This window comes from Ochlerotatus camptorhynchus, unplaced genomic scaffold (genome assembly GCF_037179485.1).
Source record: "Ochlerotatus camptorhynchus isolate MF236.1 unplaced genomic scaffold, CSIRO-AGI_Acam_v1.1 ptg000209l, whole genome shotgun sequence".
Lineage (NCBI taxonomy): Eukaryota > Metazoa > Arthropoda > Insecta > Diptera > Culicidae > Ochlerotatus > Ochlerotatus camptorhynchus.
Genome location: NW_027040699.1, coordinates 1,052,581 through 1,070,990, shown reverse-complemented (window position 1 = coordinate 1,070,990; position 18,410 = coordinate 1,052,581). Strand labels below are relative to the sequence as shown.

At 42.2% G+C, this 18,410-nt stretch overlaps 1 protein-coding gene across 9 annotated transcripts in view; it reads right to left on the bottom strand.

Annotated features, from left to right (window-relative positions):
- Mlp60A (Muscle LIM protein at 60A) overlaps nt 1–18,410 on the bottom strand; it is a 53,015-nt gene that overhangs the window by 21,446 nt on the left and 13,159 nt on the right. For all 9 annotated transcript variants that reach the window (XM_065224278.1, XM_065224287.1, XM_065224285.1 and 6 more), the window contains exon 3: nt 229–391. In XM_065224278.1, coding sequence (XP_065080350.1) covers nt 229–391 — 163 coding nt within the window. The remainder of the gene's footprint in view (nt 1–228; nt 392–18,410) is intronic.

Genomic DNA, 18,410 nt, shown 5'->3' with positions numbered 1-18,410 from the left:
GCAGAGTATTTAGCACTTCGACGAGAGAGTGAAAGTCTAAGGAAAGGCCCCGAACGGATCCAATTTGGTTTCGAATGTTTGTTTGTTTTTTTTTTTTGCACGAAAATCAACCGAAAAAAGTGAAACAGAAATCAAAACGGTAGGTATCCAACGGAGAATCCCACCCGTTTGGACGTGTTTGTGGACAAGAACTGAAAAGAAGAACCCGTAAAATGGACTGAAACTTACCCTTCGGCCTGGAATTGGGAACCGGTGTCCATCGATAGACAGCCAGCACCACCGCCGAAACCGTATCCCTTCGGTCCGTACTTGCGTCCGTGGCAATTTTTGCAGTACAACTCGTTCTCGTGCTCTGCGCAGTTGGTGGAATCGAGCATCTTGCCGCACATTCCTGTTGGGGAAAGCAGAACATCAAATGAAAGGATTAGTTTGTTTATCATTTTGAGCACTTTCTTCGAAATTCATCCCAGTGTGCCCCGCTCACGCCGTGATTATTTGCCGCAAATTGACTTTTGGCAGATGTGTGTATGGATGGATTCGCACCCACTTGCCTTCCCGACCCTCGTCCCCTCCTACTTTGCGTTAAGCGTTCCACTAATGAGCCGAAAACTCGTGCCCTGTGCCAATGCACAAAGCCGCAGTAACTCATTCCTAGTTGAACACTCAGTCGGTTAACAACGTCCCGGTCTCAGTCGCGCGGCATCTAATTTTTTTCGGTGTTTTTCCGCCCGAGCGGTTTTTTCACCCCCCCATTGGGTGCCCCAAGTGACCAGTGTGCAACAGAGGAAGTGGAATTCCATGGGCCGAGCCCCTTGGAGTTGCCATCCAGCTTTAGTTCACCCCGGTAATCCATCCGGTCGTCAAGCCATTTTTTCATCATCGTGCCGACCCACCAACACCAATCATCACCACCAGCAGCAGCAAACGGACCATCTAGCTGCAACGGCTGATAGGTTGTTTACAACCGGCATAAGTATTAGACAATACATTTTGCAAGTCCATTGCCTCCCTATTGTAGTTTAATTTTGCCTCGTGGCGCGTGACTCTGTCTCTCACCCCTGGTAGGGGAGTATGGGTCATAGTGAGACAACTTTTTGCAAGTAGATATAAGTTTTTTTTTTGTTTCGATTTTTTTTTTTTTTTTCTTTTTGATTTGTTCGTACGTCGGGCAAAAAATTTAATTACTAGTAATTAAAATTAATTAATTAGTGAAGGTTTTATTTTTTTTTCCTTCTTAAGTGGTTGCGCACCGCTTTTGCGCAACACTTATGGCATCTTCCGATGCCTACGTTACGCGAACCAGATACTATGAACCGTCTTCGAAAGGACCATGGGTTGTCTTTTTTCGGCCCAAAAATAAACCTTTGAAAACTCTCGACATAACGAGAGATTTGCTGCGTAAGTATCCGGGAATCTTGGTACATAAAGAGAGATTCAATAAACTGCGTGTAGAAGCACCGACTTATGATGTGGCAAATAAAATTGCTGATCACGAGTTGTTTAGTGTTGAGTACAACATCTACATCCCTTCTCGAGATGTGGAGATAGAAGGCGTGGTCTCCGACGCGAGTCTGACTGTCGAGGACTTGAAACATGCCTCGGGAACTTTTAAAAACTCGACATTCGCTACCGCGCTAGTGAAGATACTGGATGTAAGGCAACTGCATTCAGCATCTTTGCTAGACGGTAAAAAAGTTTATAAACATTCAGACTCGTTCCGGGTGACTTTCGCAGGTTCAGTTCTCCCAAACTTTGTTAAAATTGATGGTGCTTTTTTTCCGGTGCGGTTGTTTGTACAGAGGGTATATAATTGTACCAACTGCAAAAGGCTGGGACACTCGGCCAGCCATTGCGGCAACAAAACTCGTTGTGGCAAATGTGGTGAAAACCACAAAGAGGATTCTTGCCACAAAGAATCAGTAAAATGCGCTTACTGTGGCGAGAATCCTCACCCCTTGCAGGAGTGCCCGATGTACAAACAGCACTCCGATAAAGTGCAGCGTTCAATCTCTGGACGCTCCAAGCAGACATATGCTCAAATGTTGAAGGCTGCATCAGCCGTCCAAGATGCAAACCAATTTTCGGTTTTGTCAGTTGAAGAATCGGACTCTGACTCATCCGATGAAGGTGATTCTACGGTGGTACACGCACCTTCAAAAATAGACGGTTCCTCAAAAAGAAAATGCCCCTCCCCGAAAGTGCGCCGTAAGAAAACTAAAGTCACCTCCAGACGGTTGCCAAATTCCCAGGGTAATGGGGATGAAAAAACAAAACCGAAGGCTCCTGTTGATCCAATCCCTGGATGCAGCAAGAATTTTCCGCCATTGCCCAACAAAGATAAAAAAAATAAAAAAGCTGCTCCTCAAACTTCTCAAAAGAAATCCAAGTCCGAACGAGGTTTGCTAGCTTTTTCGGACATTGTGGAATTCATATTAAACATGTTCAACATACAAGACCCTCTAAGAAGCTTAGTTTCTGCCTTGCTTCCAACGTTAGAATCATATCTTAAGCAATTGACTGTTTCATGGCCCCTCCTTGCATCAATCATATCTTTCGATGGATAATTCGTCGAACGAGGTTGAAGATATGATCACTGTGCTACAGTGGAACTGCCGTAGTCTAGTGCCTAAACTAGACTCGTTCAAATTTTTACTTCACAATTCTGATTGTGATATATTTGCTCTCTGTGAAACATGGCTTTCTTCCGATAAAGAACTCAACTTCCACGATTTTAACATTATACGCCTGGATAGAGACGATTCTTATGGAGGAGTACTTTTAGGGATCAAAAAGTGCTACCCTTTCTACAAAATTTCCCTTCCTGCTCTATCCGGCGTCGAAATCGTTGCTTGCCAAATAAATGTGAAGAACAAAGATCTTTGCATAGCTTCAGTATACGTTCCACCAAGAACCTCCATTAGCCGTAGTCAACTCTGGAATCTAGTTTCGATTCTTCCATCCCCAGTATTAATTCTGGGTGATATGAACTCCCATGGTACTGGGTGGGGCGATCTATATGACGACAATAGAGCGGCTATTTTTTACGATTTATGTGACGATTTCAATTTGACTATTTTGAACACTGGTGAAGCGACACGTATAGCAAAACCTCCGGCTCGAGAAAGCCGACTCGACCTATCTTTGTGTTCAAGATCGCTATCATTGGATTGTCAGTGGAAGGTTATCAATGATCCCCATGGTAGCGATCATTTGCCAATCATCATTTCAATAAAGTGTGGCCCTCACTCTGCAGAACCATCTCGGGTTCCATTTGATCTTACAAGGAACATCGACTGGCAGAAATATGCAACGGCGGTGACAATCGGTGTCGAATCAATAGATGCGCTTCCACCATTGGAAGAATATCGATTCCTAGCCGATTTGATTTACAAAAGCTCACTGGAAGCACAAAAAAGAAAAGTTCCAAGTGCACCCTTTAAAAGGAGACCAGCCACACCTGGTTGGGACGAAGAATGCACAAAATTGTATGTAGAAAAATCTGATGCTTTCAAAGCTTTTCGTAGACACAAAACCTCCACTTACTTCGAGGAATATTCAAAGCTTGAGACAAAGCTGAAACAATTAATCAAAGCAAAAAAACGCGGTTATTGGCGCAATTTCGTCGAGGGACTCTCACGAGAAACCTCAATGAACACCTTGTGGAGGGTGGCCCGCAACAAGCGTAACCGCTCATCTTTCAATGAGAGTGAAGAATACTCCAACCGATGGATATTCGATTTCGCTAAAAAGGTCTGTCCGGACTCAGTTCCAGCACAAAATATTCTTCGAGAAGCGTCTCCTAGCGGCGGCTCTCTGGATAGACCATTCTCAATGCTGGATTTCTCTATGGCTCTTCTTTCATCGAACAACTCCTCACCGGGAAGCGATATGATTAAATTCAATCTTCTGAAAAATCTCCCAGATATCGCTAAAAGACGCTTGCTAGATTTATTCAATTCCTTGCTAGAAAACAACATTGTACCGCCTGAATGGAGACAGGTCAAAGTAATAGCCATTAAAAAACCTGGCAAATCAGCGTCTGACCATAACTCATACCGTCCGATTGCTATGCTTTCGTGCATTAGGAAATTGTTGGAGAAAATGATCCTTCGGAGACTCGATCACTGGGTCGAATCAAATAACTTGCTATCAAATACACAATTTGGGTTCCGCAAGAGCAAAGGAACAAACGATTGTCTAGCGCTGCTTTCCACAGATATTCAACTGGCCTTTGCACACAAGGAGCAATTGGCTTCAGTATTCTTGGACATTAAGGGGGCTTTTGATTCAGTTTCCATTGAAATTCTGTCAGACAATCTGCACAGATGTGGACTTTCTGGAATTTTAAATAATTTCTTGTACAATTTGTTGTCAGAAAAGCAAATGAACTTTTCCCTTGGACAACTGACAACTTCCAGAATTAGCTACATGGGCCTGCCCCAAGGCTCATGTCTCAGCCCTCTTCTTTATAACTTTTACGTCAAAGATATCGACAACTGTTTGGCAGAACAATGCACGCTAAGACAACTTGCAGATGACGGTGTGGTTTCCGTAAGAGGTCCACATGCCGTGGACTTGCAAGGACCATTGCAAAATTCCTTAGATAACTTGTCTTCTTGGGCTATGAATCTAGGGATCGAATTCTCGCCGCAGAAAACTGAACTGGTAGTGTTTACTCGAAAGCGGTACCCAGCCCAAATGCATCTTAATCTTTTGGGCAGAAACATTACTCAATCATTGTCTTTCAAGTACCTTGGGGTCTGGTTTGATTCAAAGTGCACTTGGAATGCCCATATTACGTATTTGAAGCAAAAATGTCAGCAGAGGATCAACTTTCTCCGTTCAATTTGCGGCACATGGTGGGGTGCTCATCCGGGAGACCTCATAACGCTTTATAAAACAACTATTCTCTCTGTTCTAGAGTACGGCTCTTTCTGCTTTCTCTCGGCAAGAAAAAGTCACCTAATAAAATTGGAACGAATTCAATATCGTTGTCTGCGTATTGCTCTAGGCTGTATGCACTCAACGCATAACATGAGTCTCGAGGTTCTGGCAGGAGTAACACCCCTCCAGAACCGTTTCTGGGAGCTCTCTCTCAGAATACTAATCAAATGCGGAGTGACGAACACACTTATAATTGCTAATTTTGAAGAAATTCTTGGGCTGAACACACAATCTCGATTTATGAGAATCTACCACCACTACATATCATCAGATATGTGTCTTCCTTGTTATACTCCAGACCGTGTTCACTTCACCAATCGCAGTTCCTCAATTGAATATGATCTGACCATGAAACAAGCAACTCATGGGATTCCCGATCAACTTCGACCTATTATTATCCCACGTATTTTTACTGAAAAGTACCAACAAGTCAATTGCATGAAAAGATATTTTACAGACGGGTCCCGTCTCAATGGATCCACTGGCTTCGGTGTCTTCAATGAAAACTCTAGCGCCTTCCGCAAACTTCAGGAACCTTGTTCCGTTTTTGTTGCTGAGCTGGCAGCAATCAACTTCGCATTGGGGATGATTTCCAATATGCCCACAGACCATTACTTCATCTTCACGGATAGTCTCAGTTCGATTGAGGCTATTCGGTCGATGAAACAAGGTAGGCACTCATCTTATTTCCTTTCAAAGGTAAGGGAGCAGATGTGTGTGCTGGTCGAAAGATCATATATGATTACCTTTGTATGGGTCCCCTCACATTGCTCAATCCCAGGCAATGAGAAGGCGGACTCTCTCGCAAAGGTGGGCGCGCAGGAAGGCGAATTGTATGACAGGCAAATTTCACACGATGAATTTTACCATTTAGTGCGTCAGAGTACCTTTTCGAGTTGGCAAACCGATTGGGACACTGGAAATCTTGGACGGTGGTTACATTCAATTATTCCTAATGTTTCTTCGAGAGCGTGGTTTAAAGGCTTGGGCTTAAGTCGTGACTTCATTCGCGTGATGAGTAGACTTATGTCCAACCACTACTCGCTAGATGCTCATCTCAATAGAATAAACCTCGTGGACAGCAACATCTGTCGGTGTGGAAACGGTTACGATGACATCGAACACGCAGTTTGGCAATGTACGGATAATGACGCCGCCAGAGAGCGACTTTTGAATACCCTCGAGGCCCAAGGAAGACAACCCTATGTTCCTATCAGAGACGTGTTGGCAACCCGTGATCTCTGCTATATGCAGTCCGTTTATGTTTTTCTTCAAATGTCTAGTATAAGAATTTAATTCCTTTTGTCTTTTGTCTCTCTTTATTAGTTTTTGTTTGTCTTGTCCCCCCGTCTCGATGAGTCTCATCGTCGCCCACTGGTCACCCACCATAGCCGGTCGAACTCCGGACGAAGCTAGAACAGCACTACCGTTCATACTGGCGACAACGCTCTGATGAGACAACGAAACCCTACCCCAAGCTCCTCCCCTGATCCTATCCTTCGAAAATGTACCCTTCTAACCTCGAGTAAGCCGCGAGTAATCGGCCCAACTCCTACTAGACATAGAATTAAGTGAATTTTGTTACACACAGTGAACAATGAATTATCGGCTCCGTAAAGCTAACGCGATTGAGCCTCCCAAATAAACGAACTAGATAAAAAAAAAAAAGCCGCAGTAACAGCACGAAAAACACCGCATCTAGTTTTAATTAACATTTCGGTGGTGCACGAAATGGGGTCAACTGATCGCGCTCGCACTGCCGATATATCCAAGCGGGGCGAGCTGCCAAGAATTTCTCAATTAGAGAAATTTATTTGGCACCATGCGTCTCCATCGCCGTCGTCGTTGGGCTCTGCGGCGGTGCACGGTGGGTGGGTGGGTTTTGGTTTGTTGGTTAAAATTCCATCAATCACCTAACGAGATGTGTGAAGTTTGCTGCGGTTACACGGTCCAGACGTTTAAAATCCGGCACCGGTTTGCAGTCGATGATGCAACAAGGCATCGAGAGAAAAAAAAATCGTCGAGCCTGATGTATAATTTACACATTGTAGAACATTGTTTACACTTTCGGGCAGAGGAAAAATTGCGCACGGTGCATGGATTGGATTGTGGCGCTTGAATGGCGGTGTGTGCTACATAACAACATCTATGCGGCGGTTATTTTTAGCAAAACGTAATTTTAGATTAGACAGAGAGACAGATACCGCGATCAATCAATCAAGTTTTCTATCACCCGCAATTAGGGTAAACAAAGTGTGAATGAAGAAAGTGAGGAATCGGCAGTGTCTGTGGTGCAAATTTGAATATTCGAAAAATATAGCGCAGAAAGTGATCCATCATGTCGCTCCTTGAGGCTAGCCAAGTGCAATGGAGCAGCATGGTGCTTCATGAAGTACTCAACTGGGAAATAATTAAGAGAGCGTGTAAGATATTATTTTCAGGCACGCCCAAGTAACATTGCATGTTTTATGGAGGTTTTAAAGCATGCTACAAGTCTAAATTATGGTCTACAGAACCCTTATAAAACCGAAATTGTTACTTGGGCGTACATCACCCGTCGTATGTATGGAATTTGGACTGAAAACAATTACTGCTAACTCGATGGAAATTCAGGCCCATTTCGATCACTTTTCACATACAAATTTCCACAGTTAATCATATTGTCAAGCAGTTTAGCGACGACCTTCTACTAGCGATTTTAAGACAATGAAGCAATAAATTGCAGATTTTTCAAGCTTAGAATGAATAAGACCCTATTTTCTCAATGTTCTAGAAGACAAAAAATATCAAAATATTGTTCCACGGCCAAGTTCGAGTTGCAGGAAACGTCATGTGAAACTGCTTGAATGATATAATCCATCGAGTAGTTCAAAATTGACATTCATTACCATTTCTTCTTCTTCTAGAAATTTTTCGCTTCTGTTGCGAGCGTTTTGCCGGTTCTCAACTTCATACTATTCTAGATGCACTTGCACAGATATTAATTGAGAGCTTTATATGTCTACCAATGCATGAAATTGTATAGGATAAATGCTCTTGGTTCGAATGGTAAAAATACTGATCGTGGTTCGAACTACTCTTGAAAAAACCCTACAAACCATTTACAGGACTGTTACAACAGGCGCGGATTTCGCGAATTTCGCGGATTTGTCGCGGATTCGAACTTTCAGTCGTGAAAATTACGAAACTGATGTGCTGTCACAAAAATTGTTGAATTCATTGTAACATTTCTGTCCCGGATTATTTTGCTGTCATCAGTTTTGTTGTTCATTTGGCTCTCAATTTTTTACCGGTTCAAACCAAACACCCAAATAATCGAGAAATGATCTCAATTCCATAAGTCACACAGGATTTACACGAAAATTCCCTGAGGTCTGTCCAATGTGAGACATTATCCTTTTTTGACGTAGGACTACGTCTGTGATTTATATATTTGTGAAACCCGAAAATGGAACATGTAACAACATTATGAAAGATTTTGAATGTTAATAATTCAGCTGCCCAAGGACCAATTTCAATAATTTTATCTCCAATCGATCAGAAATATTTCAACGCATCTATTTAAGACTTAACCATTTTTCTAAATTTAACAATTGAAAATTGCACGAGTCTGCAACTGTTGCTATGATAATTAAAATTATCATCGATTGCCTGCGAAAAGCTTTTTCCCTAACACAGATTTCAAAGTTGAATTCCATCCGGTCTCACCAAACGGTGTTTATTCAATCACCGCGTGGTGAGTGGTGGTGGTCTCCAGTACACAACGAAAGGCTCCCTGCAAGTAGCTAGCTATCAAGGCGGCCCACAACCGCTGATTAAATTCAGTTTCAATCACCGTGTGTGGTGCTGTCCGTTCGTCGGCATCAGCAGCAGCAGAAGCAGCAGTGTTTTCGGAGCGTGGCGTTGAACATTGTTTTCCAGTACACAACGAAACACTGCAACGTGTTTTCAACGTGAGTTTCTGCCCACATGCGCATTTGAGTGATGCAAAATTTGAAATTTTCGCTCCACAATACTTAAACGATTCCAAATCGGATCCTGACTAACCTCTCAAAATTTGAACCCATTTGGTGAGAAACTGAGATCGCACAAACCATTTGAAGTTTGTATGGGAATTACTATGGTAAAACCAAGGTTTTTGTTCATGTCTATCTAATAATTCACCATATCGGTCTGCTTCAAAAACTTTCAATTGTACTTGTAGGAAATTTTCTTAGCTACAACTTTGCTCAACATCACTTTTTGATTAAATGCAAGAATCGAAAGTTATCAATGGTTCAATGCGCTGATGTCTTATGATCATGCTCAATCAACTGCTCAGCAGGCAACATTGACGTTTCTGGGGCGTTGAATAGGACGCAAAAATTATGGCTACTATGTCACACTGCAAAATACAGTGTTGCCTACAGAGCAGCTGCTTGATCATGTCATAAGTTTACCAATCTCTTAAATAATTAATATCTTTTTCCTGTCTCGTTTTACATAGAAACGATTTTCAGCAAAGTTGTAGCTGAGAAAAATTTCTATAAGAATGGCTATCGAACTGTTTCGCAGCTCAATATGGAAAAAGACCAGAAGGCAATGAACAAAAAGTTGAGATTTCCCATAGTAATTTACATGCAAACTTCAAATGGCTTGTGCGAAGTCTGTTTCCAACCAAATTACAACTCATTTGGTTGGAAACAGATTTCGCACAAGCCATTTGAAGTTTTTTTTTTTTTTTGGGAGGCTTATCAGGACCCAATTTGAAACCATTTAAGCACTGTGGAGCGAAAAAGTCAAATTTTGTATCAGTCTAATGCGTATCCATAGAAGGAGGGAGAAGCCGCACCGCTATTGATCGGAATCAGTAGCTCGTGAGTCGCTGTGGGCCATCTATGCCAAGCGCGTCATACTAAAGAGTATAAACAGAGAGAACCCCGCTCAAATTCCTATTCCTACACAAAACGCAAGCTCCTGCTGCAGTTAACAAATAACATTTATTATATAAGACCACATAGTCCTACGTCACCATTGCGTACAACCCCACAGGGATGTCCCTTGAAGTTTTTCAATATGAACATAGCATTTTTCGTTGTCAAATCATAAACGAATCGTAAATATGCGAGTAATTGCCATGTATACCGGATATTCTAGGTTCTCCAAATCGTCCTGGAGTTCAGTTGATTTGTTCTACTATATGAACCAAGACTCCAATAATGTCTGTAGTATCGAAATATGCCCAAGCAAATTTGCAGCGTCTATGTGGATCATGCCAACCTATTTCCGTGTATACCAAATGTTCTAGGATTTCCAAATCGATATTTCGATACTACAGATACTATCCTAGTCTTTGTTGATCTAGTAAAACAAATCATCTGAACTGCAGGACGATTTGGAGAACCTACATCATCTGGTATACGTGGAAATAATTAAACATTGTCCATATAGACAATATGAATCTGTTGGGACGTATTTCGATACTACAGACTTTATCCCAGTCATGGTTGATCTAGTAGAATAAATCATTTACACTCCAGAACGATTTGGAGAACCTAAAACATCTGGTATACATGACAATAGTTCATGCATGATCCACATTGACACTGTGCATCTGTCTGGAAATATTTCGATACTAAAGACATTGTCCCAATCTCGGTTGATCTAGTAGATCAAATAATCTGAACTCCAGGACGATTTGAAGAACCTTGACCATCTGGATTACTCGGAAATAGATCATGCATGATCCACATAAACACTTTGAATCTTATTGGATATTTTTCGATACTACACACATTATTGCAGTCTTGGTTGATCTAGTAGAACAAATCAACTGATGTCCTGGACGATTTGGAAAACCTATAATTTCCGGTATACATAGTAGTAAGTCGTGCATGATCCACAAAGTCACATATATACGATTCAGTTATGATTTGACAACGAAAAGGGCTAGGTTCATATTAGAAATAAAAAAAAAATCATGAAAATGTCTCATCAAACTCTGGTAATTTCTCGATTATGTGCAGGGTGTTTGGTTTGAATCGGTAAAAAATTTAGAAAACTAGAGCCAAACTAACTACAACATTTAGGACAGCAAAATACGTCAGAGACGCAAAGGTTAATTTTCAGGAAAAATTTGCATTTCAAATAAAAATGCATTATTTTTTTAAAATAATGTTTCGTCAAATCTAGGCCGATATTATTCATTATTAGAATCTCATAATGTAAGGGTATTTTATTATGTTCACTAATTACTCACAATTTATACTATACATAAATAACTGAAGATGATACAATGTTATTTAAAAAAATATCAAAGGTTACAAACGATACTCCTTTAGCTCAGTCGGTAAAGGCGCAGCTACAAAGCAAGTCCATGCTGGAGGCGACTGAGTTCGATTCCCGTCCGGTCTATTCATTTTTCGGGTTGGAAAATTTCTCTACTTTCTTGGGCATAGAAAGCTCTCAATTAAAATGTGAAAGTATTTCAAAGAACACTAAGTTGAGAGCAGGCAAAAACCTAATATGCTATAAGCAATAAGCTTGAAATGCCATGTAGTAGTATACAAATGCCATTTTAAGGCAATGAAAACAGTTTTTTTTGTCGCGGATTAGTATTTGAAGTCGCGGATTTCTTTTGAGAAAAAGCGGATTTCGCGTATCAAATTTAGAAAATCTTGTAACAGCCCTGCATTTAGCATTCAGAGATTTTTCAAATTACATATTTCATACATATTTCTTCATTTCTGGTACATTACACAATGTAACAAAATCACTGAACGTGATTTTTACTGAAATTGCGATTGTAGTTTTTTTGATCTAGGTTCAAACTATAAATGAACGTAGTTTTTTCAACACAGCCTACCGTGAAATTGGCAACACTGGCATGGATTAGTAAATGTTTTGACAGCTTCCCTTCAGATGTAAACATTGCTTGTTTAGATTGCGTGTGGTTGGAATAATGAGGTAACATTGTTTTTTCTCAAGAAAAATGTAATATTTTTGTTTATCGCAAACGTGCTTTAGTAAACAAAACTGTAGATTTGGGAAAAGTGTAATTCTGCCTTGTTTAAGCAGTTGTGATACAAATTTCAAAATATTTTCATAACTCTGCACGATTTGGTGTAAACTTCAAGAATGCGTAGTGGGGCAAAAGTTCGAATCGCTAGTGGGGCAAAAGTTCGAGTCAAAATAACTATGCATTTGTATTCTACAGGACTTACAAACGAAAATCGGAGCGGAATCGGTGTGCTCTTCCGATATGCTGGAAATCGCCCAGCAAAGGCTTGCTAATGGCGAATCCAAATGCGCTATTGCCAAAAGTTTCGGAGTTACGGAAGCTGCATTGCGCCAAAGATTGAAGAAGGTAAATTGATCTAAGTTGTTAACGGCAAATCGTAGTTTAATTTGTTGTGTTTCCTTTTTAGGGCTACGGTGCGCAAAAATTTGGTCGGTTTAGATCAATCTTTACCGAAGAGCAAAAAAAAAGAACTAGCGGGACATTGCAAGAATCTCGATGACTCCTTCTACGGATTATCGCTGATGGATCTCCGAAGAGCAGTTTTTCAGTACGCCGAGGCAAACAAGGTCGCACATGGATTTCATCCGGAATCCAAGATAGCTGGTAAAGAATGGACGCTTTCTTTGTAGACACAGCTTGTCGCTGCAAACTTCTCAACAAATCAGTCTTGCTAGGATGATGGGTTTCAACCGGGTGCAGATGAACAAGTTTTTCGACAACCTAAGCGATGTGACAACAAAGTATTGCTTTATACCAGATCGGATCTACAATATGGATGAAACAGGAATGTCCACAGTGCCCAACAATGTCCCGAAAGTCGTATCTACATCCGGAAAGAAAGCGGTTGGGAAAATAAGCTCGGCTGAGAGAGGAGAGCCGATGAGTGCTGTTGGGAATTACTTGCCACCGGTCCTGATCTTCAAGAGAAAGCGCCAAAAGCCAGAGCTACTCATTCGTCTCTGATTCAGCATACATAAACTCGGATCTTTTCTTCCAGTGGACACAGCATTTTCAGAAACACATCAACGAAACGAAGGAGAATCCGGTCTTGCTCATTTTGGACAATCACAGCACGCATCAAACGTTGGAAACAGTTCTCTACTGTCGAGAAAATGGGACTATGTTGCTGTCTATCCCACCACACAGTAGCCACAAATTCCAACCGTTGGATCGTTGTTTCTTTCAGGCCCTCAAGACCAAATATGCTGAAGCTTGTAATCATTGGCTTGTGTGTCATCCTGGAAGGGTCATTACCCAATATCAAGTGGCTGAACTGTTTGGGATGGCTTACTGCAGATGTGCACCAATTGAAAAAGCCGTCAACGCTTTCAGGATGTGTGGCATTGTACCTATCAACCCTGGAGTGTTTACAGACCAATACTTTGCCCCAACCTCCGTCTGTACAGATGCAACGGAGCTTCCCTCACCGATGGCAGCACTCGTGGAATCATCCGATAACATTACCTCAAATTATGAGAAGAGATCTGTAAAACGAAATACCGCTTCGAAAATCGATAATCAGCCATTGAGCATTAAATCAAATGTGACACTTCAGCAGATATCTGTTCCTTCTACAATGCCCAATACAAAATCCGCCGAGATCGATTTGACATCCTCCTGCGCTTCCAACCAACATGCTGAGTGCAGTGAGAGATTGAAGCCGCTCCTGGTTTCCCTTCGAAACGTCCTGGAATCTCTAGAGACAATGTGCTCAGAGAATTGCTCAACGTCGATCATACCAATGTGCACCAAGTCGTCCGATCCGATTTCATTTGTTGAAATCAGGCCCCTGCCGAAACGAGTGGGGCCACAACAAAGACGGAAGAGAGGTCAACGATTATTATTACCAGTACACCATTCAAGGAAAAAAATGGAACTGAAGGCTAAGGAGCAAGCACAGAAACATCCAGTAAACGCAAGAAACTTTTAAAGGAAGCACAGCCTACTAAGTAGAGAGTTAAGATTGAGAAACATTAAAATTGTACCATGCGACTATATGCATAACTGATGTAATTTGAAAGGTCGAACTTTTGCCCTTTTGGTGGGGCAAAAGTTCGTTTCGAGGGCTTTTATGCAATAATATTTTAACACTGAAATGGTTACTTGAATAACCCTATATTTTCTCAGTAGGGAGATTAATAGGTGCTGAATAAAGCAGCATACTTTTCTTGTTATAATTTTGTAAATAACATATTTAAAAAAATAAAAGACCACTAAGGTCGAACTTTTGCCCCACCTTACTCTACACCGTCAAATATTGATTTCGAGATGGTGGCCACAACTCCACTACTGATCAAGTCCGCATCAGCAGGCCCTCCGATGCGTTTACAAAGGACAATGTCAAAAAATACATGAAATGGTGTTGGCTGACCGGAAAGTGAGGATGCGCGAGCTAGCAGATACCGCAAAGATTAGTACTGAGCGCACACACACCATATTTTGGGCGAGATTCTGCATATGAAAAAGTTATTCTGCCGCTGAGTGCCGCGCAAGCTCACTCCTGACCAAAAACACGAACGCGAGAGCACTTCGAAAGAGAATGTTTGGACTTGCTGATGCGGAATCGGCGGACTGTTGGCGTCGATTGGTAACTGTTGGATGAAACATGGATCCACTATTACACCCCAGACAACAGAATCAGTGCCCGGCAATGAACTGGAGCCGGCACGAGTGCTTCAAAGCGGCCGAGGGAGGCTCGATGGGTGGGAAAGGTTATGGCGTTGGTTTTCTGGGATTTTCATGGCATACTCTTCGTGGACTACCTCGAAAAAGGAAAAAACTATCAACAGCAAGTATTACTGTGCATTATTGGAGGCCAAAATCGCTGCAAAACGGCCTCACATGAAGCGAAGACAAATTTTGTTTTTGCAAGACAATGCGCCGGTGCACAAGAGAATCGCAACCACGGCTAAAATCAATGATTTACGGCTCCAATTGCTCTAGCATCTCATTCCATCAGACTATTATCTCTTCCCAAACCTCAAAAGATGGCTCATCAATAAAAAAATCAGCTCACGTGAGGAAATCATCGATGCCGCGGAGGACTATTTTGCAGACTTTCCGGAAAATTACTTTTCGGACGGGATCATGAAGTTGGAAAATCGGTGGAATAAGTGTATCGAGCTAAAAGGGGACTATATTGAATAAAAAAATCATTCTCAAGAAGGTAACTTTTCACCCCACCTAGTTAGTAGTTTACATTCTAATTACCTTCCCCACGAAAGTCAAATCAAAGGTTCCGTGGAAAGCTCCTGAAGATTGCTCGGAAACACATCAGAGGACACAAAAATGGGTTAGAATTGCGCACAGAGTTAACTGAATTGATTACCGAAGCAAAGGTAGGTCGATATTCATTTTAATTCAAAATGCATCATGTTCTCTTCTCACCGTAGGTGCTTGAAATAAGACCCATAAAATATTCCCCTGAGACACTGCAAAAGGCTCTGGATGCGGTCAAAAGTGGTTCATTGTCAGCGTATGTGGCCCACAAAAAGTATGAAATCCCGAAATCGACGTTAAGCGACAAACTGAAGGGGATTCACTGCCAGCGGCTTGGGAAAGATACAGTTTTAAGTGCTTCACAAGAACAGCAGCTGGCCGATTGGATTCTTCTATGCGCTGCGTCTGGATGTTCCAAACCACAAAGGAGATACTTGAAGCAGCTTCCGAACTCGTATCCTGAACGCAGCACTTTAAAACGAGGCATACCATCGACAGGATGGATGAACAAGTTCCTAAGAAGACATCCTGAAATCTCGAAGTGGACACCAGAAGCGCTTGAAAGAGCCGACCGATTTGAGCGATATTTTGAGTACGTTTATAGTCAGTTAGAACACGGGCAAATGTTGTATCTCCTGGATCAGCCAGCGTCATGGTGGAATGTGGACGAAACCAACTTCGTTATAAATCCAATGCCAAAGAAAGACGAAAGAACGCATCACTTGCACGTACGCTGTTGCTGCAGAAGTTACATTCCACCACCTCAAGTAACCGAAGACATCCAACAGATTGATCCAAATAACAACTTACACGAAAACAGTAGTCACACTAATATGAATTTGGAATGGAAGATCAACGGCTGAAGAAAAACCATCGACAACCAACCACTGTGTCACTTGCCGTGGGCGCCGCAGTCGAGGGGGCGCCGTGGCGCCCCTTGGCAGCGGAAATTTTTTGGGTACAAAACCATTTTGGGCGCAAAAAGCGATCACAAAAAAACCCACTCTAATAATATCTAGAAATTTTCGCAGTCGAGGGGGCGCCGCGGCGAATGACATTTGGGCGCGTAGCGCGCCCACGGAAAACGAAAAGTGCGCCCGATGCGAATGAGCGGCGCCCGACGTTGCGGAAAGGTTCGTTTGGGCGGATTGCTCCCCCGCCGGGATCGTTGATCGGCGGATATTTAGTGTGTAAGGTCATAAAAAATTATCGCGAAAAAAACTAACTCATTTTTTCAGTATTCCATCGACTGTTCTCATAAATATTAACATGCTGATAATTATGACTGTAAATCGACAGTCCGCAATGCGCTGCAAGCGCGTAAGCTAACGAGATTTGTGATCCTATTCTTATAAGCGGTTTGAAATCTCCCGCATCGCGGTTGATACCAGCAGTCGTAACTGGGGGTAAGCAGTGAGCGAAAGGCTTCTACCATACCGACCTCTCATGTAGATGTCGCTTCAATAAAAACAGCAGAGAAACTCTGTTTACTTTTGCGCCCAGATTGTTCAGAAGCATTACCAATGCATATTTTCGTCGTCGTGCTTTTCAGCTCCGAGGTAAGCAATTGATCATGAAGTATGTTTGTTAATTAATGTCTGCAAGTAAGTATTTATGTTTGGGTATTATCGTGATAATGAAATACCATATATGTGAGAAGAATGTCTCACTGACGTTATTAAATCGTTTCAACTACGTTTAAAATGTAGTCGAACGATAGTCAATAACGATATGAGAATGTTTTACATAAACGTGTTGAAAAAGTTTTATGAACTTGGAAATCAAACATTTTGATTTGTTCACATTGTATTTAAACGGTTTGAACGTTTTGAAAACGTTTTTAAACTTATCTTATCTAACGTTTTAAAACGTTGTGTACAGTAACGTCCAACAGTCCTTAATAAAAATTCTACTTCCGTAATATCCTCGTTGTATCACTAACGCTGTTACTTTTGCTTCAGATTGTCATCTGCACTCGACAAGAACGCCAATAACTCTTAGTCAACCTAAAACTTAGTTAAATGTGAGGTAAGAATAATAAGGGTCGTAGTTCGTGAATGTCAGGTTTGAAAATTATTCGTCTAATCAAAAACATATGCATATTATAGAGCATATAGAAAACGGCGATGAAACGTACGCTTGTAAAGAAAAAGGAGTCTGGTGCGGAGGGGCGGAAAAGGCGCAAGTTGGAGACAGAGGAAGCCAAAAAGTCAAGTCAGCTTCTGAAGATTTTTTTCGGAAAGCCCGCTCCTACAGATCCCCTTTCATCGTCGTCAAGTTTGGCTGCTTTGAACTCTAATGCATCAGAGATGGAGCCGGAAGACCAAACATCAGACAGATCCACCGAAACCACTGAAGATCACGCTGAACCGGACACTGCCAGTTCCACGGTTGGAGATGCTGGCGACGCTGCTCAAGATCCCAGGGGACCCGTCATTCCAAATGTCATCAATAGGCACGACATTGGACTTCTGGAATTCCACGGTGCTGCCGGAAAAGTCAAGGTTGCTGATTCTCTGAGAGTGGAAATAGTCCAGTTGGGTTCCACCTATTTCCAGAACGACGAGGGGCCGTTTGCACCAACAAACAACCGGTCGATGAACAAATCCTGGTTCAAAAGGACACTGGCGAACGGGGAGAAGGTGACTCGGTCCTGGCTAGTTTATTCTCCAGCATAGCAATCAGCTTTCTGCATCTGCTGTTTGCTCTTTTCTCGATCAAACCCTCAGTCGAGTTTGGAGCAGGAATGCGGATTCAATCATTGGAAAGCACCTGAGCGCATGACTGTTCATGAAATGTCGAAGAATCATCGTGAATGCTTCACTCAATGGAAACAAATGGAACGGACTTTGGCCGAGAACAAAGGATTGATCGATGTGGAGCTGCAGTCAGAGATTGATGTGGAGAAACCAAAATGGCGAGACATCCTGGAACGACTTATTCACTGCATCAAGTTTCTTGCGACGCAAAACCTGGCTCTGCGAGGACACCGAGAATCCCTCCAGTCGGACGACGCCTCTAACGTCGGGAATTTTCTTGGACTCCTGAAACTTCTCGCCGCCTTCGACCCTGTCATGCAAGCGCACCTCAAAAATGCCAAAAATCGTCCAGGATCGACTTCTTACCTCTCGGCAGCCACACAGAACGAGTTTATCCATTTGATGGCGTCTACTGTTCGCGAAAATATGCTCGAAACGATCCGTCAAGCGAAATATTTTGGTATCATGTTTGATTCGACCCCTGATCA